This window comes from Loxodonta africana, chromosome 7 (genome assembly GCF_030014295.1).
Source record: "Loxodonta africana isolate mLoxAfr1 chromosome 7, mLoxAfr1.hap2, whole genome shotgun sequence".
Classification (NCBI taxonomy): domain Eukaryota; kingdom Metazoa; phylum Chordata; class Mammalia; order Proboscidea; family Elephantidae; genus Loxodonta; species Loxodonta africana.
In genome coordinates, this window is record NC_087348.1 from 10,884,047 (window position 1) to 10,910,607 (window position 26,561).

Consider the following 26,561-nt stretch of genomic DNA (forward strand, 5'->3'; position numbering starts at 1 on the left):
GCAGTTAGAACCTGGTCAGAGGGGGCAAAGGGAGGGTGAGGAGAAGCCAGCCCCTGGAGGGGTGACAGTTCCATGCAGTTACCGTTTCTTTCCTGTGACAAGGGGAGGGCTGGGAAAGAAATGGGAGCATGTGCTCAGTGGCCCTGAGCAGTTCACAGACTTGTCGACACAGGAGGAAAAAACTGAGGCACAAAAAGGTGAGCCAGTCATCAAGTAGGAATCTGCAGCCCCAACCGCCCAGCCCGGGGCTCCTCCTTCCAGAACACACCAGACCTGAAGAGGAGGGCCCAAAACGACTGTAGTTGGGGGCTGAGGCCGGCTGAGGAGAGGGAGGCCCCCGAAGGGTGGGGGCAGGGAAGAACCGCCAGAGGAAGAGCCAAGTGGCAGAAGGAAGAGAGGAGCAGGAGGCTTGTGGCGAGCCCGGTGGCCCGGGCAGGGCCGCTGCTGGCTCCAGCCCTCTCACCTGAGCGTCTCCACTCGGTCTTTGCTTTCAGGTTCATTCAGGTTCCTCAAAAAACAGAGCGAGGGAGAGTTTAGTGCTGGGGCCTCTTGCTCCTTCCACTGCCACAGACCCAGGAGAGGTGGGTCCTGGCAGGTGCCACCGGTGGGTGGGCAGGACCCAAGCTCTCAGGCCACTTGCCCATCACCTCGCAGGCCAACATGGCTCTGCGGCGCCTCACACTGGCAGCTCAACTGTCCCTGTCCAGCCGGGAGCCCAGCACATGGGCCTGTCCCTCCCCACACTCCCAGAGATCCGTGCTGGGGGAAGGCTGGATGTGCACACAGGTGGCAGCACGAGGTGGCTGGGCTCACCGTCTGCACTGGGTGGGGCTGTGAAGGGGTCTTTTGCACAATATACCAGGGTCTTAGAACTGTAGTCCTCTAGGAGGGATGAGGCTGCAGTGTGTTTTGTGGATCTTAGCGGGAGAAGGGACTGGGGAGAGTGTGGCAGCCTCTCTCAGGAGGCCCCAAGGACCAAGCCCTCCGATCTGCCTGCTGAGGGCTGGGGAGGAAAAGGGCAATGAGGCCCGGCCGCTGGAAGGGAAAGGCTACCTCCCCTCCTTCTTTAACTCCCCACTTGCCGGCCTGCTGGCCATCTGGTTGTGCAGGAGAGAGGACAGAGGGCAGGGCAAGTGGACACCTTGGAAGGGTAGGTGGCGAAGAAGTCTGGCCCCGCTGAGCGGCTTCTCCAGCGCCTGGCTGGAAGATGGGCGCCTGGAGCCGGGAAATTGGGGACTGTGGAGAGGGCAGGGGCGTGAGGAAGAGAGGAGCAGCGGCAGCACATGTAAAAGAACACAGAGACACAACAGACACAATGCAAACAAGCGCACTGCTAGCAGGCTGGCAGCGCAGGGCAGGAGCCCCCAGCTGCTTTCTCCAGCCCCACCCCAGGGCCTGGCTCCTGCTGGTGTGGGCGGAGGGCCCTGCAAGGCAGGCCCCACTGGGCCCAGGGCAGCAACAGCCAGTCATGCAGAGAGAGGCTGGGGGAGGGGTGGCGAAAGGGTCCAAAGGAATTCCTGTCTGGACAGTTTCTCTATCAGGTGAGGCACCAGTGTGACCGCCAGGAGTCCCAGTCCCAGCAGAGGGCCTGGGCCGACTCAGTCTCTGGGAGCCAATACTCCCAACCAGGGCCTGGCCCACCCAGGCCTCAAGAGAGGACGAGGACGGGGCCAGAGGTGGAAGGCCAGGACCCAGCCTGGGAAAGGAGATGCCAGAGGGAGAGCGGATCTCTCAACTCTGTCAGGATTTGGGGCACAATGCCCCTAGAACCTCTCAGGTCATGTCAGGTGAACACATCCCAGAGGAGAGGGGGCCTGATCCACAAGACACTGCTGGAGGCAGGCGGTGTGCAGGAGGGGAGGGGGTGGTCTAGTTCTGCAGGAGCTGCCAGAAGGGGGTGCTGTGCTCCATTCGTGAGCAAAGGCTCCTTGGGCCTGGATGACTCAGGCTGCCACCTTGGCACCCGTTGTCCCTGTAGTACCTCTAAAGTCCTGCCATCCCATAGGACAGGGGGAGAGGTCACACAGCCCTGGAGTTCAGGGGCCAGAGGAGGGAAGTCCAGGAGAGCCCAGAATGAAACAGGATCCCAGACGTACTTTTAACCCCAGTGAGACTCCTCACAGAGCATGCACACAGCAGGGAAAAGGGACAGAAAAGGAACCCAATGCTGGTGACCAAAACTCTGGGGGAGGGAGACGAGGACAATCTTAAAGGGAGAATTCCCTGAGAAGGTCCCCCTTGCTTGGGGACAGGCGTAACTCTGGGCCCAAGGCCCCTCATTTTCAAAGCCATTTGCGCTGTGAGGCAAATGTGCCCTCTTGGGGGCTGGTGACCCCTCACCCCACTCATCTGTAGGAGGCAGGGAGGGCAGGCAGAGGCCCAATCAGAGGCAGGCTTTATCCCTTTAAGATGGCAGAGACAGGAGGGCCACAGGGACTGGGTTAGCAGGTGGGGGAGGTGGCAAGAGCCAGAAGAGGGGGGTTAATGATGGAGGCAGGACACAGGACAGACACACACACACAGTGGGCTCAACGCCTACCTTCTGGCAAATCTGAAAGACAGATTTCTAAAAAAACAAACAAAAAAAGACAAAATAAAAAAAGAAATAAAAAAAAAAAAACCAACCAACAAGACGGTATGTGGATAAGCAGGTGGGAGTGGGCTTTACAGGTTTAAGGGTCATCTCCATTTTGGAAGAGCCGCTCAGCGAGACTAGAGTCTGAGGCACCCAGATCTGCCCCCGTCCCTCCCGCCACCCAGGCACCTGCGTGCCAGGGCTGGAAAGGGGCGGCGGCTTTGGGTTCTTCCAGCAGAGTGAGGGGCAGGCAAGCCTGCTCACTCAAAGCCACCTACTGCTTCCTGAGCCCCTGCTCCCAGGTGGGTGGAGGAGACAGGGAGCATCCCAAAAGGCAGCGTTTCCTTGGTGCACCCCGAGAATCATAGTTGTGTGAATCCCCACCCTCATCCTGACCCAGGAGCATATCAGCTCACTGGCGCTCGGGGGAGGAGGGCCGCCTGGGCCCTCACCAGCCATTTCATTTCCAGGCTTCATCCAGGAAACCCCTGAACAGTCCAGAAATGTACTGCAGCCAGCCCCCTGCCCTTGTCTGAAAGACCCACAACCACCGGATTGAGGTGGAAGAGGTCAAAGGGGGTGAGACAAGAGACCAGGAAAAGGCATATGTTCCTTGCTGGCCCAGCCTGGCTCATGCCTCATGACTTTGCAGCTGCGTCACCAAATATAAGTTTCCATGGGAACCCAGGAGGGAAGAGGGGGGCTTTTATTTTAGCATCTGAGTTCACACTCTCCTAGAGAGGAGGCGGCATCGGCCATCTGCTGGGGGCCGGAGAATAAGGGGTGTGTGTAGAGTTGGGGGAGAGGCCCAGGAGGGGATGAGTCTGGGCACAGAAGGTATTGACTAAGACTACTGCCACCCCCAGGTTGGGCTCCATTTCTTGAGCTTCCCAAGCCTCTCCTAACCTAGGCCTAGCCCCGGTTCTGGGTGTCCCCACCCCCACCCCCAGGTGTGCAGGAAGGCCTGGCTTCAGCTTCTCTGCCGTCCTAACCTCCCTGCTCACCTGCGTACAAACTTGGAGGTGAATTTGCTGAAGATGCTCCCAGAGGCACCCCGCCGGCCCTGGCTGTTGCCGGAGGGAGAGGCTGGGGTGACACCGTAGGGCAAATTCTGCTGGTCCCGCACCTGTCGGAGCTGCCCAGCGTGGAAGGTGCTTCGACTGGACACACCCCGGGGGAAATTGGTTCGGTCTGGGGCTCCACCACTGCTGCTGATGTTGTGGGCGGAGGGGGAGGTGACAGGGGCACGCTGGGGGGCTGTGCTGTGGGGAAAGAGGGGGTAAGGGAACGTATCAGCATACAGAAACGCCATCATTGGCGAGCACCTGAGCACCCTGTGGTGGAACAGGGAAGGGGAGTGCTAGGTCGGGCAGCCATCACGGAGGACACAGAAAGGAAGAGTGACCACTGAGGACACGGTAAGGAGGACATGGAGGGGGGTGTAGAAAAAGATGGTTGTGGGGGAGGAGAGGAGGAAAACATGGGGGAGGCAGTATAGGTTGGAGAGAAGTGGCTCCTGGTGACTGGAATCTCAAGGCCTAAGTCCCTGTGATGCTGGTCCTAAGGGAGTCCAGCAAGGCTCAGAACAAAAAGGCTTCCTTTTGGAGCCTCAGGCCTGCTTCCTACATATCTGTTCTGAGAGGGAGAACTGAAGGAAAAGAGGGGCACGAAGGCCGTTTTTGGTTCTCTCTGGCTGCAGGGGGCAGGGTCACCTCTTGTGGCTAAGATGACAAGAATAGAGCAGAGCCCCCAGGTGGAAAGGAGAAACTGTTGGGGGTAGAGAGGAGGGCACCAGCCACCCCAGCACACTTGCCTGGGCCGTGGCACCTCACAGTTACTCTCCGTGGGGGGCAGCCCAGAGCCCTTGTTGGGGTGCACGGAGGCCGACATGGATTTCTGGTGCTGGCGGGGTCGGGCCGCAGAGACTGCGGCAGAAGCGGAAGCCGTGGAGGCCCGGGACCCTGGCATGGTTAGGCTAGGAGACAAAAGCAGCGGAGAGGCCTGGGTTAGGGGGTGGGGCAGGAGGCCTGGGTTAGGAAGCAAGGGCAGGGGAAGGGCCAGAGAGCCGGGGGCATCAACAGGTCAGGCCTGGGGAGCAGCAACGGGATGCGGGTCGGAGCTGAGGAGCGCAGGGTGGGAGATGCAGGGCAGGCTGAGGAAGCAGTGAGGTAGGCCGGAGCCCAGGAGGAGGAAAGGCAACAGGAAGCGACCGCCTGCAGGCTGCACCGGTCTCCTAGGAACTCTAAGAACAAGGACGTTTATTCTACAGAAAGAGCAGGGTGCTGCTAAGAAGCAACTTTAGGAAGCTCAGCAGAGGTGGGGTCAGGAACTCAGCATACCCGGACACACTGCCTGTCCAGGTTAGGGAAGCTGTGCTCTCAGGGGCAGAGGGAGAGGGCGCAGCTGCGGCCACCCTTGATGTGCACCCCTCAAATGAACACCTCTTGGTTCTGCCCTGAGCTGGGGCCCCAAAACAGCCGTGGGCACCAATGCCCAGAGGAGGGCAGCTGCCGTGCCCTGGCTGCAGTGGAGAAGCAAGAAGGCAGCTGAGATGACCACTGAGAGCCCCTCTGAGTATGCTGCAAGGGCAGGCAGGCAGGGCAGGGCAGGGCAGGGCAGGGCAGGGCAGGGTGGGGCGGGGCGGGGTAGAGGAGACAGGGTGGAGCAGGGGGACAGATGGTGGAAAGCAGGGAAGAAGTACAGGAGTGTGGAAAGCTGGACTGAACAGAGCAGGGACGGAACTCCGGGAGTGGGAGCGATGCTCTGGCGGGAGAGGAGATGGTGCTGTCGACAGATGTCACTGCTGTGAGCAAGTGCTCTGTGCCCTGGGCCCGGCCGGGCCTGCTCACCTGTCTTTGCCATTCTGGATGGAGGCCTGGCCAAGGCTGGTCCTCTCCAAAAGTGGGGAATTCCTGCTTCGATTTGTGCTGGTGGAGAGGACGCTGTTCTGTGGGAAATAAAGAGTGAGAGATGAATGACAGAAAACCCAAGTCTTTTACAGTCAGGTTCTCTCCCCAGTTCACAGATAGGGCTTTCTACTGTAAACCAAATTGGCCCAGGAGGGAAGGCTGGGGTGGAGACAGTCCAAAGGACGTGGGTCTGGAGGAGGAAGAGCTGCCTAAAGGGCAGGCCTCCTGTAGGATGCAGGAGGGCAGGAGGCTGCGGTGCACTGGATGGGAGGTAGGGCTGGGTGTGACTCACCGTGGAGGGGGTAGGGGTGGTCTTCTTCCTCTCCAGCCCAGGTAGAGGGCTGGCAGGCACTTTGGCTGTGCTGCTGGCCTTCCGCCCTGACTCCCGGTCCTCCTCAGGTCGCTTATTTTCTGCGTTGTTACTCTGAGTCTTCTTAGAGTAGGAATTGGAGGTGGCTATGGCAGGACCAGCTGCTGGGCCAGAGGGGCGACAGGAATGTGTAAGGCCAGGCCCAGCGAGGCCCATCGTGTGCGAGGTGCTCTCCTATAACCTTGCCAGTAACCCAGCAAACCCTCATTCCACATGGGCGGAGAGACGACCCCCATTCCACAGAGGCAGAGAAAAGTCACGCGACTGGCCCAAGGCCATGCAACTACTAAGTGGCTGAAACTCAGCGGTGTCACCCAAAGCTTCCAGAGCCTCTCTGGAGAGGGACGAGCCCTTTGGTTCCTCCCTGGGACTCCCAAAAGCACTTACCCTGATCACTGAAGCGCCGCTGCTTGGGGTTGGCCGAGACGCTGCGCTGTACCTTGTTGGATGGGGATGGGGCATTGCTATTGGTCAGATCAGCTGAAGGCCGTGGCTTTAAGGTGATGGTGTCGCCCTCCAGCTGCAACAACAGGATACTTGACATCAAGGGAGGGCAGAAGTCATGCAGAGATTCCGACAGATGGACACACTCACTGACACATAGCACCCTGTGCTGATATAAGTGCACCCAAGGCTCACAGAAGACGTAGCTCCCCCAACAGGACCAAAATGTGTCTAAACACGTTCCTTCGCCCTGGAGACACTCGTGCCCCAACACAGACACCAATAACCATAGCCAGAGACACATTCCTGCCCTCAAAGAAGGACACACACCCAAAGAACACACATTCAGACCCAGAGACCCCCACCACATCAATGTGGGCTCAGCCCAAGCATCATCTTTTAAGTAGGCTAAGACAAGAAGCATGAGCAGAAGCCCAATACCGCTGGGGAGAATAGGGTGGAAGGCTGTTAGTACATATGGGGAGACACAGATGTAAACAAAACCCCACTCCCAGAAACACCCATGGACTCACAGACAGACATGGCTACCCAAACAGGTAGAAGAACAACCACAAATCCTCTGGATCCACAGACAGGAGGATGGATGTACACACACACACACAGACACACATACCCTGACCCAAGCACCAGACAGAAAGAGCATGCAGACTTAGATTCCTACAAGAAAGATATGGAGATATGGAGACACACAGATACAACCCGAGAGAGAGAAAGAACACATGGAAACATACATAGACACCTAGGGGCAACAGAAACAATGGCTGACTAACCCAGATAGGCTGACCTAGGCCCAGTCTAACCAACATAGACTGGGCCAGACCAACTCGCCCAGATCAAAACACAGACCCAGGCCCAGATCCAGACCCCTCTAGCCTTCTTACACCTTCGCTGATGGAGATGAGCGAAAGCAAGGACCAGAGAACCTGAGACACCAGAGCTGAGGCTTATAACTAGCCAGCAAAGCACACTTTCTTGGAGATGAGCTTCTGCCCCCAATGGTGCTAGAAGCATGGGGGTGCAAAAGGGAAGCTGCCAGACCAAGGGACGGAGCAGAGGGCACACACCTCAGAGCTCTTGTAGCCCAGGAGCAGATAGGTGGCCATCACCTCGTTGTACCTCTGGCCCACCAGCGAGTCCTGGATCTCTTCCCGGGTGTAACCCATGGACACCATCAACTCTGCACAGAGGGGACACACAGTTAGGCTGGTCCTGGCGCCTAGGCAGCCCAACCCCACCACCCAGCACAGCTTCACCTGTCCGCCGGGGGTCCTTATAGTCAGGAAGCGGCTCCACGTAAGGCTTTAGTTCATCATCTTCATGACCCACGTTCATCCATCGATCTTTCATGATTTGCTGGAGAGACAAGGGAAAGGAAAAGGAGAAAGAAGGAGGCAACTCAGTTGGGAGGTTTCCTAGGGAACCCCAGGGCCTTCAAGCCAGCTGGGCTCCAGGCTGCTCACCTCTAAAGTGCCTCTCTTGCTGGGATTGAGGATGAGAAACTTCTTGAGCAGATTTTCACAGTCCGTGGACATGTAGAACGGAATACGGTATTTTCCCCTTAGTACTCGCTCTCGCAGCTCCTGTAGGAGAATTCCAGGGCTAGGAAACTTAAATCATCCCAAGGCCAAGGGAAGAAACCTAACATCCAGGATTCTTAGGGCTTAAGACTGACCAGGGACTAAAGAAAATCTATATAAACTGGATATTTGAATCATACATGTAAATAACGTCGGTTAAACTCATTAAAAATAAATTTTAGATACGGTGCAACTCTTATGACAGTGCCTGGAACATAACAAGTGCTTAAATATGCTGAATGGAGAAAGAGGAAATCAAAATAGACATCCCAAATTATTTAGAGCAATTAATAGGAGCATGACACAGAAAAAACCTTGGTGAGGTAGTCAAACTATGCTCAGAAGAAGGTGTGTTGCCTTACACGCATTCATTAGAAATCTCAACAAAGAAACCAGTAAACTAGAATGTGTCGAATACAAAGATATAGACATTTCTATAAAAGTGGAAAGTAATAAAAGAAAACAAGCATTGATCATTAAAACCAAGTAATTGCCAGTAAAAGCAACAACACTCTAGTATCTATTTGATGACAAGGATATGAATTTGAGCATATGGTTTATCAAAAGTACCTTTGTTGGAAGGAGCGGACTAATAACCATAGGTTACCTTTGAAAATGCTATTAAACGTCTCGTAGGGACAACTGAAACACCGTAGTGGCGTTCACCGGCTCTCCTCGATCAGCTGACGGCAGACAGGGGGGTAGCCAAGGGTGCCTGACTAAAAAGGTGGGAGCTCTCTCAGGCCTAGTCTCGGCCTTCTGTACCGAAGTGCAGGGGGAGGCACTGCTGTTAGGGCAGCCCAGCTTGCTCTGCTGTAAAAACGAGGGCTGACCGGATGAACTCTCTTAGGATTCACTTCCCATTTAAAATAATTTAGTTTCTTGAAATTGGCATTCCTACCAAATGTACGTAAAATTAACTTTGTTTCTACTCCTTTAACTATACTTTAGCGATAATAAAATTTTGGTTCTCTACCCAAAGGAAAAAAAAAAAAAAAGACTGGCCAGGGAGACCTAAATGGAGCAGGGTAGGAGACAGACCACCTGGGACAATACACCTCACCAGAGAGCCAGTGAGATCCAATATGTGCCCTATAGCTTGGCCAGTCAGAAGTCTGCAGTCCCAGGGTGCCTTGGAGGGGGGGAAAACACACACAATTTATCCCATCTCTTTTGAAAGGAATTGAGGTTACTATGCTGGGAGCCCTGGTGGTGGTAACGGGGAAGCGCCTGGCTGCAAACAGAAAAGCTGGCAGTTCAAACTCACCCAGTCGCTCTGTGGGAGAAAGACCTGGCGACCTGCTTCCGTAAAGACAAGGCTTTGAGTAGGTTCAGGAGGGTTCAGTAATCGCCACGTAAATGAGGGCAGCGTACCCGTTCCATAGCAACCAAATCTGTTGCCTGTGGGATTTTGACCCAAGTAGGAAACAAACAGTGGTGGCCCACTCAAAGATGGTGGCCGATCACGCCACTTTGAATGTGTCGCTCTCCACAGTCCTGCCGATAATCCCATCTTCCTCATCAGGTTCCTGAAACTTTCAGGATCCATTCGGGAGACTGGATCATTGGCGGGACTCGGGAGAGTGACACATTCAAAACGGAGTGGTGGGCTGCCATCTTTGAATGGGGCACTGCTGTTTGTTTCCTACTGAGGTCAAAATCCACTGGGCAACAGCCCTGGTTGCCATGCAACGCATTCAGTTGCCCTCAGTTTAAGTCAGCAACTACCGAGCCACTCTAAACCAGTCAGAAGCCCTGCTATGGCCTAGAAAAGCCCTGTGGGGCAGTTCCAGTCTGTCATATGGGGTTGCTGTGAGTCAGAGTCAACTCAATTGCACAAAAATAACAAGATGCTGGAAGCAGAAGACCTTTTAACTGCCGCTACCTTTAGCAAGCCATTCCCTAAAGCTCTGGCTCAGGAGAAGTGTAGAGAGGTGATAAAGGAGAGATCAGGAATAAGACCACAGGCTGAGAGAGGGGATGAGGATACAGTGATCTAAGCCGGTACTTCACCCCACCTTGAGGTTCTGTCCATCAAAAGGCAGGGAGCCGCTGACCAGTGTATATAAGATGACTCCAAGGCTCCACACATCCACCTCGGGTCCATCGTACTTCTTGCCCTGGAACAGTTCTGGGGCGGCATAAGGGGGACTGCCACAGAAAGTATCCAGCTTGTTCCCAAAGGTGAATTCGTTGCTGAAGCCGAAGTCTGCAATCTTAATGTTCATATCAGCATCCAAGAGCAGGTTTTCTGCCTGGGAGGTAAGATGGAAAATGTCATGGACCCAAGGAGGCCACACTAAGGCAAAGGAACAGGTAGGAGCCTGGTGGAATGGGAGAACACATGGGAAATCATCTGCAGTCTTAGAACTTTCCAAATCCATTTCAGGGCAGGCTTCCATCTGAACAGGCTGGGCTGGAGAGGGCAGTGCAGGCCATGCCACACAGGCAGCCACGTAAGCCCTGGGACCTGAGGGCTCAGAGATGCTATGAACTGTACACAACTTCAGCATCAGGCCCAGCTCAATCACAGCCATGTCTGCAGGGACTTGGAGGCCAGGAGACTCATGGGTAGCCTCCAACTTTAACATCTCAGCAAAGAGACGGTGTGTGCATGTGTGTGCACGCAAACCTGCAAGGCTCTAGTTACACAGCCGTGGGGACATTCAACATTCCCCCCTCGGCCAGCCCCCATGCTGCCTGAGGAACCAGGAAAGCCTGGAGGCTCCTGCCATGCCTAGCGCACCGAATGCGATGTGTCAAGAGGTGAAATTGCAGAAGCCCTCTGCTCGCGGGCTGGAATGGGATCCTACATCCAGTCCTAAGGCTCTATTAGAAGTGGCCCGAGGGGCGTCCTCGTCATCTTGAAAAAATTAAAGGCTGCAGTTTCCTTGCATACTTGAGACCTGATGGTTGTCATGGTGAACGGAGGGTGAACAACCCTGTCCCCACTGAAAGAAATGGCTAACAGCAGGCCTTACCTTTAAGTCTCTATGAACAATAAACTTCTGGTGACAATACTGCACAGCAGACACTATCTGAAAGGGAGGAAGAAGAGTCAGTCCAGGGTGGACCACAGGGCTGGCTCAGCTGGGACCCTGGGACCTAGCTGAAGGCTGCCACATAGATGAGCAAAGCCCAAAGGGCAGAGTCAGGTCCCTATTCCATGGAGGGAGTCACTCACCTGGCGGAATTTGGCCCGAGCCTCTTTTTCCTTCATCCTGCCATGGGCCACTAGGTAATCAAACACCTCTCCTGAAAGAGACAGGGGCAGGGAACTAGGTCAGAGCTTGCTGGGGGCTAGGGAAGCGGGGGGGGCACAGTCGGCAGGAAGAAGCAATTCCACACCTACCTCCGCTAGCATACTCCATGACAAGGTAGAGTGTTTTCTCAGTCTCAATCACTTCAAACAATTTAACTACAAGAGGAACGGCCAAGCTATGAGTCAAAGCAGCAGCAGGGGCCACATATCAAGTCCCAACCTCTAGGGCCCATCCCTAGGGATGGAAGTTCCCTCCCTCCTGCCTCCCACCCTCCTGAGGACAAGTTCCTCTCATCAAGGGTCGCCTGGTGTACCTTTAAGCAGAGCTGCCCCAAAGGCATCCCTGAGGCCCTCGCAGGCTCCTGACTCCAGAAGGCAAGGTGTCTCAGGGGGAAGGACTACATGCTAGAGTGTAGCCTTGCTATGAGGGAAGGACAGAAGGAACGACAACTGTTCTCACCTATGTTGGGATGATTCAAAACCTTCATTATTCTCACTTCGCGGAATAGCTGGAAAAGAAAATACCAGGTGTCATGCCTGCTCAACTTGCTTCCTCAGGTCCCCTTCAAACACAGTCACTGCTACGATTATTTCTCTAAGAAAAACAGTCAGGAAAAATAAATAGGGCAGTTATCCAGCTTACCCATGCCCCTCCCAGACTGCTGAGCAAGCACACAGAGGGTGAGTGGAGAGCTGAAAGCTGGGCTGGAACCTCTTCTACTGACCTGTCACCCCAGGTTTGGCGTCTGGATAAGCCAGCCATGCCCCTTGCCATATCTACTCAAATTCAGGCCCCAAAGAGTAGATGGGTTTGGGTTGGGTGCTTCTGAAGGAAGCAGTGTGAGCCCATGGACATGACTCTGCAGGAACCTGAGCTGCTTCTCCTGTTCAGTGACTGAACAGACTCCGGCTTGGTCTGAGGGTGGTAGAATGCTGCAGGGGGACCCCGTCAGTTTACGACTTACAGAAGTCAGTGGGCTCAGCGCTCATGGAGAAAGAAGCCTGCCTCTCCTGGGCCTCTGAGGTGGTGACAGAAGAACCCAATCCTATATATAGCTGATGCCAATTTTAATCAAATCCACCTCCACACACTCACGCTCTCTTTGTGAAACAAAATCAGGGGCTCCAAACCATACATCTCCATAAAGAAAAATGACAGAAATGAGCTCCTTCCCCTCTGCGGGGGCCAGAGAACTGGAGGTGGGGGCTTTTGTAACTTCCGGGCCTCACCACCTGCACAAAGAGCAGAGTTTTGTTTTGGTTTGGTTTTGGGGGGGGTGCAGACTCTGGAGCCCTAATTTAGGATTTAGCTTTTGGAAAAAAGCAAACACCTTCTCCTCCCTTTGATGTGTTCCCAGAGCTTTTGTGAGCTGGAAAGGGGCAGAAGAGACAGAATTTCTAATCTTCAGAAACGCAGTTATGCCTTGGCTCCCTTCTCTGTTACAAGCCCAGGTTTTTCTTGCTTTCTTCCCTGACCACCACCTCGGGGGCAGCAGTGGGCAGCAGCACTGCAGTGGGGCCCGGAGGCAGCTGCGGTGACTGCAGGAGGTCAGGGTTCTTCCTGTTCACGACATGAGAAGGCTGCATCTCAGTCACAAGAGAGCATGGTCAGGACTGCTTCAGCGCCCTTATGGCCACTGACACTTTACATTTGCCTTTATTACTGACGACTTTATATTTATTTGTGGCTGTCTAACCCAACAAAAATGGAAGCTTCAGGAAGGCAGGCATGTATCATTTATTCCTCGGCCAGGAAGCGGCATTCTCCAGGGAGAGCTCGGAGTTTTCTAGGGTTGGTCTAGAACCTAGAGGTTACTTGCTTCTTCAAAGCTCTTCTTTTAGGAACTGCTGCTGTGATCAAATTTAACCAGGGATTTGGTCAGAATCAGATTGGCCTTGATAATGGAATGCGTTGAAGCTTGCAAAATGGCCACATGTGTCTGGTGCTAGTACCTTCCAGCCAGCTGGGAAGAGTCAGGGAGGAGAAAGAGGCAGGAAATAAGAGGGCTTGGTTGACTCTAGAGATTATTAACAACGGCAAGTTGACTGCTCCAAAGACCACATGGCCCACAACAAGCTGACTTCTACCTCTGTGGGGTCTGAGCCAACATGTCAAGAACAGCCCTCTTTCCCTTCCTCCCACAAAGCTCCAAGCAGGGAAGTCCTGGTGACGACAGTGTATTTCCTTTGAACAAAAGAACCCTTGAGGGGATCCCAGGGGTAACAAAAAATAGAAAATGCCTTGGTTCTGGCTGTCGGACTGTCAGGGTAACCCAACCCACACACTCTCGTTCCCTGACCACCTCCCTCAATAACAACCCAGCCCCTGATACCAGGCCTCCCAGTCTCACTGTATTTGACTCTGTTAGCATGGGGTTATGCCTTCCCAACTCAGACACTACAATGTGTTCAAGAAAAGGAAAATCCAACCTGCACAAAATGAAAACAAACAAGGAGGCTAATCAAGACCAGAAAATTTGGGCCAGGGCCACCTGGAGTCTGGGGGTATAATGGAAATCTGACTAACCTGAAGAAGGACAGCCTTTTGGGGCCTTTTTTGAGATTTCTTCCTTCCCCTAACTGCTGGCACCCAGGATGGAAGGAGAAGGCATAGAGTTTCTAGTTTCACAATAAACAAGCACTGGCAAGCTTTCCCTCTCTGCAAATAATGATCTACCTTCTTTCTTTGCTCATTTCTACCAGCTTTTCATAGTTTCCTGGATGTGCGGGGAGGTGTTCCTACGGGGGGGGGCGGAGGGGGAGGGGGAGGGTCCTAGCACCTATGTAAGACTTCAGTTTTCCAGTGAGACAACGAGGGAAGGAAAAGTCCAGCCTTATCTAGAGAAGACTATGCACAAATGACTTTGTGATCTCTAGCCAAGAGCAGCCTAGAAGTGAAAGGAAAGCTGGAGCTTCTGTCCTGAACCTGCACACACACGTTGGCAGAGGCTTGGAACTCGACTTAAAGACCCTAGTCTTTGACACTCATTCTCCGAAAGGCAGCTGGCACAGAGCCCAGTAGCAGGTTCTCTGCCTTCTCTTACCCTTGTACTTCTACAGACACTCCCCTGGATCACTCCAGATCTTGGGAGCAGTTGCATGTGTTTCTAGTAATGTCTACAAACATGTATTTTTGCAGAAGGCTGGCCACAGGCCAGAAGATAAGATACAGGAAATAGGTAAGATAGGTAGGCCAAGTGGGGCAGAATAACAACAGAAGAGTCAGTGCCTAGGGCCAGAAAGCCCATCGGGGGCCAGCCAAAGCCCTAAAGGTACCAGAGCCACAGGAAGGAGTCTGCGGGACAACGAGATCACCAGAGATTTTAAACAAGGGGCTCAAGTCCAAATGGGACCAGTAGATCATTGATCCCTGGAGAGGTTTAGAAAAGAGAGGAGGTACTCAAGCTTACTTTCTGGAGGCTGGAGGAGTTCAGCTGAGTCTTATCAATGATCTTCACAGCTACCTGAAGGTGAGAAAAAAAATCCCGGATTACTTCTTTGACCAGGCCAAACTCACAACTCTAATCTACTTTTTCTTTTATTCTTCCTACTCCTTTTCGCCCCATCACTCTTAGTAGCCCCACAGGCTCAGGTCTTATTTCTGCCTGAAAAATAAGAGACCAGCTGTGGCAGTAGTCCCACTGACACCTGCTGGGGTAACAACAGGGTTGGGAGATGCTGCCACGTCCCTAAGCCCAGAGCTCACCTCTTTCCCAGTCAGGATGTGCCGTGCCAACTTCACCTTGGCGAAGTTACCCTTGCCAATGGTTTTGAGGAGCCGGTAGTTTCCAATATGGGGCTGCTCGTCAGCAGAGGTGGCCGAGTTGCGGCCCCGCAGCATGTTGGACTTACTGCTGGGCTTGGAGTCAAGGTGTCCCAAGGTGGGCTGCAGGACCAAAACAGAGACGCACCTTCAGGCATGCTGCCCTTCCAGTTCCCCACACCCTGCCCTCAGCTCTCTGTAAAAAAATGTAAGAGGCTGGGATGCAGAGGCAGACTCCAGGGGATGGGTAGGCACGCAAGGGATCATAAGGCAGGAGCAAAAAAAAAAAAAACGGGTATGAGAGAGCCAGCCTTCCCTTCAAAAGAGCACAGCATAAGATCCAGGGGCCAGATACTGTGGGAGTCTGAGCTCAGGGCCTGCGCTGTTCCAACGAGGGCAATACAATCCCCCCATTAATAACTCAAGAGCTCCTTCACCTCATGTGGGAGATCTATCGCCTACTCTTCTCCCTGTTGCTTGTTCACACTGTGAGAAGGCTGGGTCTCAGTCAAAGAGGAGTACGGTCAGAGCTGCTTCAGCGCTCTCATGGTCACCCAACACTTTATATTTGCCTTTATTATGGATCTCTCCACATTTATTTGTCTGTCTATCCCAACAAAAATGGAAGCTTCATAAAGGCAAGTATATATCCTCTATTTATTGATACATCCCAGCATCTAAATAGAGACTGCCTTATGGTAGATGCTCAACGAATATGAGTGCTATGAGTGAACTGAATGACTGGGTCCAGCAAAGCAGCACTCTGTCCTCCTCAGACACCTCACAGCTCAAATAAGGGCACGAAGAAGCGAAAGTGTCAACAACGGACACCGACTAGGTACATAAACGTAATACAAAAAGGGTCTGCTCCAAATGAAAACACATGTCCATATAAAGACTCATAGAACCAAAAAAAAAAAAAACCAAACCCATCGCTGTCGAGTCGATTAAAGACTCATACGTTCCTCAAACTGTTAAACATAGTTACTGTATGATCTAGCGATTCTATTCCTAGGTATATTCCCCAAAGAGATGAAGATACACACCCACACAGAAACTTGTATACTAAATGTTCACAGCAGCATTATTCACACCAGCCAAAAAGGAGAAACAGCTCATGCCCATCGAGGAAGAGACAGATAAACAAGGTGTGATATACCCATAGAGTGGAACATCACACAGCAATAAAAAGAAATGAAGTTCTGATATGTGCTAAACATGGATGACGTGTGAAAACATTACACTAACTGAAAGAAGCCAGCCACAAAGGACCACATATTGCATGATTCCATTTATATGAAATGTCCACAACAAGCAAATCTAGAGAGACAGAAAGTAGATTAGTGGTTACCAAGGGCTAGGTGGAATGGAGAGATTAAGGGGTGAAGACTAAGAAGTGCAGGGTTTCTTTTTGGGGTAATGAAAATGTTCTAAAACTGATTATACTGATGGATGCACAACTCTGTGAATTTACCAAAAGCTACTGAATTGTACACTTTAAACGGATAAATTGTAAGGTATGTGAATTTTCTCAGTAAAGCTGTTAAAAAAAAAAAAAAGACTTGTATGCTCATAACAGCATTATTCATAAAAGCTCCCAAATGGAAACAATCTTATCAACTGTATTTGAATGGAATACTACTCAGCAATAAAAAAGGAATGAAGTATGGATACATGCAACAACATGAAAGAACCTCAAAACGTTCTGTTCCATGAAAGAAGTCAGCTACAAAAGATGACTTATTATATGATTGACACAGTGGCTGCAACAATGGGCTCAAGCACAACAATGATTGTGAGGATGGCGCAGGACCGGGCAGGGTATCGTTCTGTTGTGCACGGGGTCGCTGTGAGTTAGAACCGACTCAATGAAACCGAACAACAACACTGATATGACAGTTATAGAAAAGGCAAAACTACAGAGACGGAAAAGAAACCAATGGTTGCTTGAGGCTGGGGGTAGGAGTGGAGATTGACTGTAAACAGGCACACGCGGACTTTTGGGGTGATGGGGGTGCTCTAAAACTGCATCCTGGCAGTGGCTGTACAACAATATAAATTTACTAAATTCATTGAACTGTACACTTAAAACAAGTGAATTTCATGGTATCTCAAATTGTGCTTCAATAAAGCTGTTAAGAGACAGTCTGGTCTAACTCTTGTCTAGAGCCCTAGTTTAAGACTCTCAAGGAACACCTGATGCCATCGCTCCAGCATACTGGCACAAAGCTGCTGCCAGAACCTTATCCCAAACCAGCCAGAGCTGCCTTGGAAACTTCACAAAGACAGTCTGGAAGGTAAGGTAGCAGGGTGACCAGAGAAGTGTGAGTCAACGTTCTTCCTTTCACAACCCCTCCCAGCATAAGTGACGTCTTCAAAAACCACAGAGGAAAGGAATGGCTCGCTATCACCCTAGAAGATGTCCAGGGTTCCTTGGCAAGAAGCTTGCTTAACCAATCAGATGCTTTTCAGGCAGTAAAACAAAAGGTAAGTACAGGTGGTCCCCAGGTTACAAACATATAATTTACACACAACCCGTAGTTACCTACCAACCCCTGTAAAGCCTATTAAATTAAAAATTCCAGCTACATACATCGTTGGTAACAACAAATAGGCGCTACTTTGCAATGCACATCAGGACATTATTATTATTACCATATTATTACGTTAAAGAATTTTCAGTGTTTATCTGGAAGTGTTTAATGTTTTTTTTATGCATAGAAAGGTACACTATATACTCTATATTACAACAAACATTTGACTAACTGCCATGATACGAACCATGCCCAACCGTTCCAACTTACGTACTAACTCAACTTACAGACAGACTTAGGAACAGAGCTTGTTAGGAATCCGATGACTGCCTGTACTCTGATACTTTTTCCCTTCTTCATTGTATTGATATAAGGTCTTCCTTTTTCTCTCTCTCTTTAAAATTTTATTGTGGTAAATTATTCATAATAAAAAATTTATCATTTCAACCATTTTTAAGGATACAGTTCAGTGACATTAATTACATTTTCCATGTTGCCCAACCATCACCACTATCCATTTCTAAAACTTTTTCATCATCCCAAACAGCAATTTAGTACCCCTTAGGCAATAATTCCCCAATCCCCCCCATCACCCCCGTAACCACTAATTAACTTTTGTCTCTATGCAGTTTCCTATTCTAGATATTTCATGTAAATGGGATCATACACTATTTGTCCTTTCGTGTCTGACTCATTTCACTTAACGTAATGTTTTCAAGGTTCACGCATGTATCAGAACTTCATTTCTCTTTAAGGCTAAGTAATACCCCATTGTATGTATGTATGTACACTTAGTTTATCCATTGATCTGTTGATGGACACTTGGGTTGTTTCTACCTTTTGGCTATTGTGAATAGTGCTGCAATGAACATTCATATATGAGTCCTTCCTCTCTCTGCACAGCAGCTGCTGGCTGTTTTTTGATGAAGTGTTTGACCCAAATCCCAGAAGCACATAGGGTTGGACCTTTGAAGAGAAAAGATCCCATGCATGTGATAGACTTTGAAGGGGGAAGCTCCTGTAATCCCAGAAGTCTCTTTAAACCTCCTCACAAGGCTTCATGTCTACATGCAGTCTTTCTCTAAAGCCTTTGCTGTCCATCCCAGCCAGAGGGCTCTCTTCCCACCTGTTCTCCATATACCCTGTAGCTCGCCTAAGCCTGATTGGTTCTCAAACTGTCTTTACCAGGCAAGCAGATTTTCAAATACCTGCTTTTTTCCTCCAAAAGGAGCTCTGGTGTTCACACACCTTGGAAAGAAAAGCATTTCTAGCCTCTGCTGGCCCTTACAACATTTGGGTTAGTCTACTGAATGGCACCCCTCACCCTATCCAGCAAGGTCCTGAAGGCTGGCCTCCGTGGCCTACCTCCTCTCAGGCCATCCTCCCTACCGCCAGGCTGCCACCCAGCCTACCCACCTAAGCGGCCACGGAGAGGGAAAATCTTACCCCAACCCAACTTCCATGAGAAGTGGATGGGTGGAAAAGTTTCCTTGGTGACCTTTACTTCACCTCTTCAGTTTCTCATCACTCCCTCTTTTCTGAGGCTATGCCTGGGGTTAAGACAGCAGTAGAAAGCCAAAGGCCACAGGAGCTCGGCAGTCTCCAAGTCCTTGAAGTTTGCAACAGGGCTTTAGTATCTACCTGAAAATGTGTACCCTTCGCCTCTCTGGGGAAACCCTGGTGATGTAGTGGTTAATTAAGTGCTGCGGCTGCTAACCAAAAAGTTGAAAGTTCAAATCCACCAGGTGCTCCCTGGAAACTCTATGGGGCAATTCTATTCCGTCCTACATGGTCGCTATGAGTTGGAATCGACTCGACGGCAACTCGTTTGGTTTTGCCTCTCTGCAGCCAAATCTGGGCACTTTGCTACCCATCCTGAGCTCTGCTCTGCCATCCGTCTTGGTACTTCTGGCTCCGGGGGCTGGTCTGTGTAACGTGGCAGGACAGCGTCCCACGCAAGACTCAGCCGTATGCTGGACCTCATGGAACATCAACAACCACAGAGGGGCTCCATCATTTACCCTCATCCTCAGCATGGTAGAGAAGTGGTGGTTAAGGCTGTAGACGCTGGAGACAAATTGCCAGGGTTCAAACCCTGAATCTGCCACTTATCCACCACATCTTAACTTTATTATCATCAACAGCCTCTCTGGAGGGAGGCGAGATTATTACAAAGAAAGAAGAAAACGACTCAAAAGATGACCAGTGTAGGTGTTCCACACTGTTGTGCCAGAAGGCAGTCTAGAGGGTGCAGGAGAGCTCTGTGGTCCGACAGAACTACGTTCAAGTCCTGGCTCCCTTGTTGCCAGCTCTGGCATCACACAACCTCTCTAAGCTTCAGTTTCTTTATTTGCAAAGCAGTGAGAAAACATTCCCTACTTTACATAAGTAGATGAGAGAACACATATAGAACACATTACACATTGCTCAGTAAAGGGCAACCATTACTGCTATTATTTTTAGTCCCCAAATACTACTGTCCTCAAAACTAGAAGTCCCACTGTGAACTACCTTCCAGACCTAAGTTGAACCCTCCTAAGCCAGCTGCAGCCCAGATGGGGGCCAACATAAGAGATGATACGGGGGCCTTCCTCACTGGAGAGCGAGGTCCAGGTTGAGCAACTACCTACAGGCCTCAGTGGCCGGCCTACACCAGCACTTCTCCCCTTCACAAGAGTGGAAGAAGGGGAGCCAGGAATGCAGATGGGGCAGTTGTGGAGGGCTGGTCCCACACTGGCCTCCCAGGACAATCAAACAAAAGGCTCTGCTTGTTCAGGACCGGGAGCAGCAGAGCACACTGGCATGTGCTCTTTGATCCCCTGCTCCAAAAGTCACCAATTCCCGTCCAAGACTGAACCGCACAATTCTCAGAACTCAAGGTGCGCAGTGCTTCTCTTACCGCCCCTTCACCTCTTCTATGTATGCTTCCCACAGCAGGCACCTTCGATAGGGTGGGGAGGAGAGACCACTGGGAGGGAGGAGAGAAAGGACAAGTCTTCAACAGAAAATGTTTCTTGGGCCACAGCCTCAAGCCTGGCAACTTCTTCACTCAGCTGCTTCCCTAAAGGGTGAAGTGGAGGTAAGGAGGTGGGGTGGCTATTGAGGAGAGTTTCCCTTCAGTGCTTCTGACTAGGTCCATTTAGCCATCAGGGTGGGGCCTGAGGACTACTGCCCTTCTGCACCAACTAAACAGGGTCTGGCTAAAGCCACGCTCTCCCTTCCACCTTTAACCTACTTGCTTACAGTAAGTATGAACTCTAGGGAGTGAACATCAGACATTCTCAAGCTCTGGCCGACATCACGCCCCAGGGCAAGCTCCAGAGAAGGTCTGGGAAGTCTGTTGAAAGTAGACCTCAGGGCTCTCAGGCAGCCTTCAGAAAGAATAAGGGGGTCACAGGTCACTCTGTGAGGCAGTATTTGGAACGGAATGGCAGGCCAAGCAGGTTACTAAGCAGGCCTGATTCAGAAGTAGGGCCTGAACAGCTTTGGGGTCCTCAATAGAGAGGAGAGAATGCAGGACGTGAAGGATGAGAGAGAGAGTCATATAGTGGGTCCCAGGAGGGCTCTTCCGCCTGGGAACTCTGAGCCCGTCTGAGGCGTGCTGCCAGGCCTGCCCGGAAGACAGCCTCCACCCGAGAGCCTGGTGCTGACTCAGGTAGGCAGGCCCTTCCCTATGCTCTATGTTGGAGGCTCCCACAGACAGTTCTCCCCTAGAAAAACTCACACTTCAGGGCTCTGTATTCAGGTTGGCTTGAAGTGTCCTGAGACCCCTCCGGGGCTGGGAATGGCCACGCGGGGAGGGGTAGTAGGCAGGCACTCCCTGGCTTGAGGCAAAGTAAGCCTGGGCACAATGGAGGAGGGAGAACAGTGTCTCTTGGGCACTAGCCCTGGGGGCCGGCCCCGGGTCCCAGTTCCCCCTCACTGTAGCTCTGGAGTCCTCCCTGGTCACAACCTGCCTCCTGGGCCTCTGCCTGCCACCAGTTCCTGCCTGTCTTGTGGGGTCCACTGACTTGTTCTACTGGGAGAGTCTTCTCCTGGTATTTGTCCCTCTTTCTTTCCTAGTCAATGTCTCTTCAACATTTGGAAATCCTGCCCATGAATTTTGCTACCCCATGCTACTGCCTGGCTCCATTTAGCAGTTCCTTAAGGATCCTGTATTTCGGGTGGGAGGGGGAGAGAGGAGGGGCAATCCCAGAGTAAAAAAGGGGAAAAACATACCCGGCTGGAGAAAGGGACAAGGATTACCGGCGACTTCCATTCAGCAGAGCCCACAGCAGAACCTGTCAGGCAGCGAGGGCAAAGTACAGGGGCCGGGAAGAGCCAGGCCTAGGGCGGGGGCTGCCGGCTCAGGCTCAGCCAGCCACCCTTACTCAGCCGACACCTTCCACCACCTCCTCGCTGAAAAGTAGCAAAGCAGCCAGGCCGAGCGGCTCCTGCCTGGGAACCTGGACTGTGTCGCAACCGAAACCACCACTACTGGAGAGAGACTAGGTTTGGCAAGGAGGGCAACGGGGACAAAGCCCCGCAGCTTCTCCTCACAGGCAAGGGCCTGGTGGCCAGGAAGGGCATGCAGTCCCAGGACACTACACCGGGAGCAAGGTGGGAGGAAGGGGGCGGCAGGGAACAGGAAGGAAGGGAGCCAGAGAGAAAGAGGCGGGTTTAGAGCAACTTCCTTCTCTCCTCCTCCTCCCCCTCCCCGGAAGTGGGCTGCCCCACCCTCCCAAGGTGCCACACTGGGTAGCAGCTGGTGAGAGGGTGAGGAGACTCACTCCCACCAGGGCTGTCATAAAGTCCTTATCTCACCTGTGGCAGGTGGAACCTGGGCAGGGGCAAAGCATTTTAACAAAGGTCCAGATAGAGCTGGGAGGACCCTGAATGGATCAGATATGCTGACCCAGAGGTGAGTGGCGGCCTTGCCCAGGCCAGCAAGCCCCCCACTGAATGCGGCAAGCTGAGGAGTTAAGCAGAAACCAGAAACTAGCAACCCAACAGTGGCAAACGGGCCTCCCACTTCCTACGGTGTCTCACCTTAGAAAAATGCTTCTACCACTTACACACAAAATATTTGGGACATAATTTCAGAGCGTTCAGGGACCCTCTGAAGCTCATTTGAGGTCTATGGGTCCTAGATCAAGAATCTTTGTCATGGATAGAGAATGAGCCGTTTAGTCCTAATTTGGGGAAATGTCCCTAATAAGTCCCTTCCAGCCCTGATTCTGGGAGTCTATCCTCAGGTTCCTGCCCACCTCCAGGTCTCAGTCACCCCCTTCCCCAAACGATACTGCCTCCTTTAGGAGTGTGGAGGGTGTGGGGGCAGCAGGGCAGCCATTCTTCACGCTCTCCTCCCACACAACCCCTGTGGTCCGGGGTTGCTGGCCTGAGACCATACCACAGGTTGTTATCTCCTGTCAGCAGAAGCCTCTCCTTCAGATCTTGGACCCCTCGCCTGTCTGGTCATGGCCTTGCTTCTGGATTTTAGATCTATTTGTCATTCATTCCACAGCTGTAGGCTAGGCTGTTTCCCACTGAGTCTTTAAAGCTCTCACTGTTGGTGGCTATATCCCATCAGGGAAGGCCACGCATCCTCTGTGCCTCACAGCACCGAAGCATATGCATCTAGGGAGGCCACTCTACTCAGGGCGGCCAGGAAATGCCAGCTTTCCACACGAGCTAGCCCACAGACTCAACATTCCTGATGCTACCAAATGCCCGGCACTCACACTTGCTTCTCGTTTTCCCCGTACTGCAGGCCTGGGGGGCTGAGTTGAGACACACAGGCTCCAGGTGCAGAGCCAGACTGGAGCCCAGGGCTTTCACCCTCAGTTCAGCACTTTCCTGCTCTTTCAGGTGCCCCTACCAGTATCCCCTGCTCTCATTTCCCCCACAAGAAGATAAGCCCCTGGCTCTTCCTCCACAGCCCAGGAGGGGGAAGACATGAAGACTCAGGAAAGGTGCTGGGGTCAACAGGAATGACAATGTTCCGTTAAGACCAGCGGTGGGGGCTGTTTTAAGGGCCTTATCCAGATGGTCCCATAGCAGCCCCTTCTTCTCCAAACCCTCCCTAAAGTGATAAAACCCTGACCTCAGGGGAAGAGGTTATGTTTTACTCTGGAGTCTAGGTTCACGTCTGCCCAGGTCTACCTGCTGCTTCACTCACTGGCAGTCAAGAGTTCAGAGCAGAATCAAAGAGCTCCATCCTTCCAGTCCCCAGGGTTTTGGAATGAGACAGAGGACTGTTTCCTAAATCCTATCTGTGGGAGGCAGTGAGGGGTTCTGCAAATTGAGGAAGTCTCGAGCCCTGACCTCACAAAGAGAGGCTGGGGAGAGATGGGAAGGAATCCAATCGAAAGTTACCTGGCTGTACAAGCTGCTATTTTTCAGCCCTTCCTCCTTGACAGCATCCAGGGCCTTCCTTGCAACCTCGCATCCTGAGCAACGGTCACTCTCAACTGTTAAGAGCCAGTAAACCAGAGAAGCAGCCCAGGGAGGCCAGAGCTCGTAAAGCTCTGGAGAGCACGTACCGGTGGAGAGCGCATCTGCTCCCCGCACCCCTTCAAAACTGCCTGTGATGGCTCCACCTGAGGAATACCCACCTTCCCTTCTGCTGCAGAAAGAGTCTGGGGCTGGATAAAGCTGTCGAAGGGCTGTTCCCTCTTCCAGCCAGGTTAGGTCCCTCCTTGACAAAAAAGACCAGCAGAGCCTGCAACTTGAGCACAAAGCCAAAAACAAGGTGGCTCACTACCCCCTGCTGCCAACGGGCCCCTGGCTGGGCTGCCCATGGGCTCATCCCAGGGCAACCTCATCCCAGGGCAGGGAGACCAGCACCACAGTTAGGCCATGAGGTGAGCCTGCTGGCCTCAAAGCAGCCATGGCAGAAGCCAGAGTCTGCCTGGAAAGATAAGCAGGTGAGAGCTGACCTGGAGAGAGAGAGTAGAGCAGAGGGCCACCTCCAGTTCACTCTTGTCACACATGGAAGCCACAATGCAAGGAGCTCCCCACAAACTTCCTGTCTTTAGAGCCACTTGAAACGATGGCTCCTCTTAACACGGTGGAGTCTACTGAGCAACCAGAGCTCAGCAACCTCCAGCCCTGCTTCATCCCCGCGAATCTGCTCACTGGGCCTGGTCTCTCTCTCATGCCCTACCTACTGTTGTTGATTCGTCAAATCTTTACTGAGCCCTTGCCTCTGATGCCAGGGCCAGCTGCAAAGTTGAGTGAGATCTGATTTCCTGCTCTCTAGAAACTTCAGAGGAGGGACACTATACGGAAGACTTACAAGAGTCTGCTTACTTTGTGAGGGAGGCAGGGTAGCGCAGCAGAGCTCTGGGGTCAGGCCTGGCTTGAGCCCTGCCTTTGCTACCTATTAGCTGAGTGAACAGCAGCAGATTACTTCTCTAAGTCTCAGTTTCCTCATTTGGAACATGGAATAGCAACTGTACCCATTTCACAGGATTAGTATAAGGATTAAATGAGAAAATCCATGTCAGTACTTAGCAGCATAGTGCCTGGAGCACAGAAAGGACTTGATAATGTTTTCCATGATTTCTCTTCACAAGTGTGGGTAGGAATCTTTGCTTCCTCCTCTCAAGGGGTTCTCTGGGCCCTGAGAAGAGCTGTCATCTCTAAGCACTTGTCTATAAGTAGTGGTGGGGCCAGGCTTGTCCCCTGGTATTCCTTCTGAAACAAGGACAAGTCAAATTTCTGCCATGGTGGGGCTATCAGGCAAAGACCCCGCTTCCTAACAGAAAAGCATTCCTGCTGAGAGCAGTGGGTGAATGAGGAGGCAGCCACACCTCTGCCCTCTGTGGTAGCCCAAGGAGGGTAAAGAGGTCCTGCCAGGTCCTAGCTGGACCCTTCCCTTCCTGGCCAGTCCTTAACTCCTTCCTCCCAGAACAGGTCAAAGAAACAGCCGACATACCAGTACCACACGGTGCCAAGGGCTGGGGGAAGCTCACACTGCCAGCCTTGCACTCCATTCTGCTCCTCCCGTACCAGTGGGTTACTGTAACCATGGAGACCAACAAGTTCCTCCATATCACAGGAGAGGCAGCCTGCCAGCAGTCCAGGGCTCCGGAGGATGGGGGTGGTGGGGGTAGGCAGAAGGCAGGCTGCAGCATAAAGGTTTGGCTCACTTTACAGAGGACTGTGGGGAACTGGTAAATACTAATCCATGGAGTTGAGGTGCCTGGGCACCCCACTAGCCTCATTTTCTTTGCCTAATAGTTTATGTTTTTAGCACATTCTCTAGACTCTGGGCTTCTATACTCAATTACACACTGTTGGCTCACCACAGCACCAGCTACAGGGCTGCTGTATGTGGTGTGGTAGTGAAGTATCACTCTAGAGTTAGGCACACCTGGGGTCAGATCCCAGCTCTACCACTCTGGCTGCCATGTTGGGGCTGGATTGGAACTGTGGATAGAGGGCTGCACAGACACACACTAAAATAAGCGCTCCATTGATCATACAATGCCTTTTTCAAGTGATACAGGCAAGGAGTGGTGTGATGGATTGCTTTTATATGGCCTTTTTCGCCAGGGTCTTGTAAGGCCCACCAAATGATTGGGTGGCGCTATGCAAATAAGGTGCTTGTAGCCCACCAAGGGGTTTGGACAGCTTGCTAATAATGCAATTAAGGCACATGGCATCCTTGTGGGGGTGGGATCATGCAAATAAGGTATATGGGACCCTAATAACGGGACTGGTTAGTTTTGCCATCCTGCTAGGCTTAAAATGAGCCATTCCAGAGGCAGAAAAGGGGGAAAAGACGGGTGTGGAGCAGAGCATGTCCTTTGGACCTGCAGTTTCCGTGCCAAGAACCTCCTAGACTCAGGAGACAGAGAGAGCTGTAACCCCAGAGACGCCCCAACATGGTGAGAAGCAGTGGCAGCCAGGAGACTGGCATGAGATGGCACAGGGCACTTCCCAGCGACACAGTAAGATGGTTACAGTAGGTGCGCTGACCCAGGACAGAGCTGAGTACCCTCAGGTGGGAGGCTTGCTGGCAGAGTGGGATGCCTCCGGGCACTTGTTGGCAGAGCTAGGCTCGCCAATCCACAGAGCAAGAGAGCTGAGCGCCTTCAGGCCAAGGCTTCCAGGAGGAGCG

The 26,561-nt window shown here is 52.1% G+C and overlaps 1 protein-coding gene across 11 annotated transcripts in view; it reads right to left on the bottom strand.

The window, feature by feature from the left end:
- MARK2 (microtubule affinity regulating kinase 2) overlaps positions 1-26,561 on the bottom strand; it is a 60,009-nt gene that overhangs the window by 2,291 nt on the left and 31,157 nt on the right. For 5 of the 11 annotated variants that reach the window (XM_010599088.3, XM_023559655.2, XM_064287887.1 and 2 more), the window contains 17 exons: positions 14,865-15,044; positions 14,569-14,622; positions 11,619-11,667; positions 11,249-11,314; positions 11,081-11,151; positions 10,878-10,934; positions 9,915-10,151; positions 7,780-7,899; positions 7,573-7,672; positions 7,384-7,496; positions 6,242-6,374; positions 5,777-5,955; positions 5,425-5,522; positions 4,389-4,550; positions 3,580-3,837; positions 2,540-2,566; positions 464-508 (listed from right to left, as the gene is read on the bottom strand). In XM_010599088.3, the coding sequence (XP_010597390.1) occupies positions 464-508; positions 2,540-2,566; positions 3,580-3,837; positions 4,389-4,550; positions 5,425-5,522; positions 5,777-5,955; positions 6,242-6,374; positions 7,384-7,496; positions 7,573-7,672; positions 7,780-7,899; positions 9,915-10,151; positions 10,878-10,934; positions 11,081-11,151; positions 11,249-11,314; positions 11,619-11,667; positions 14,569-14,622; positions 14,865-15,044 (1,949 nt within the window). The other 6 variants (XM_010599093.3, XM_010599089.3, XM_023559657.2 and 3 more) reach the window with 6 other exon arrangements.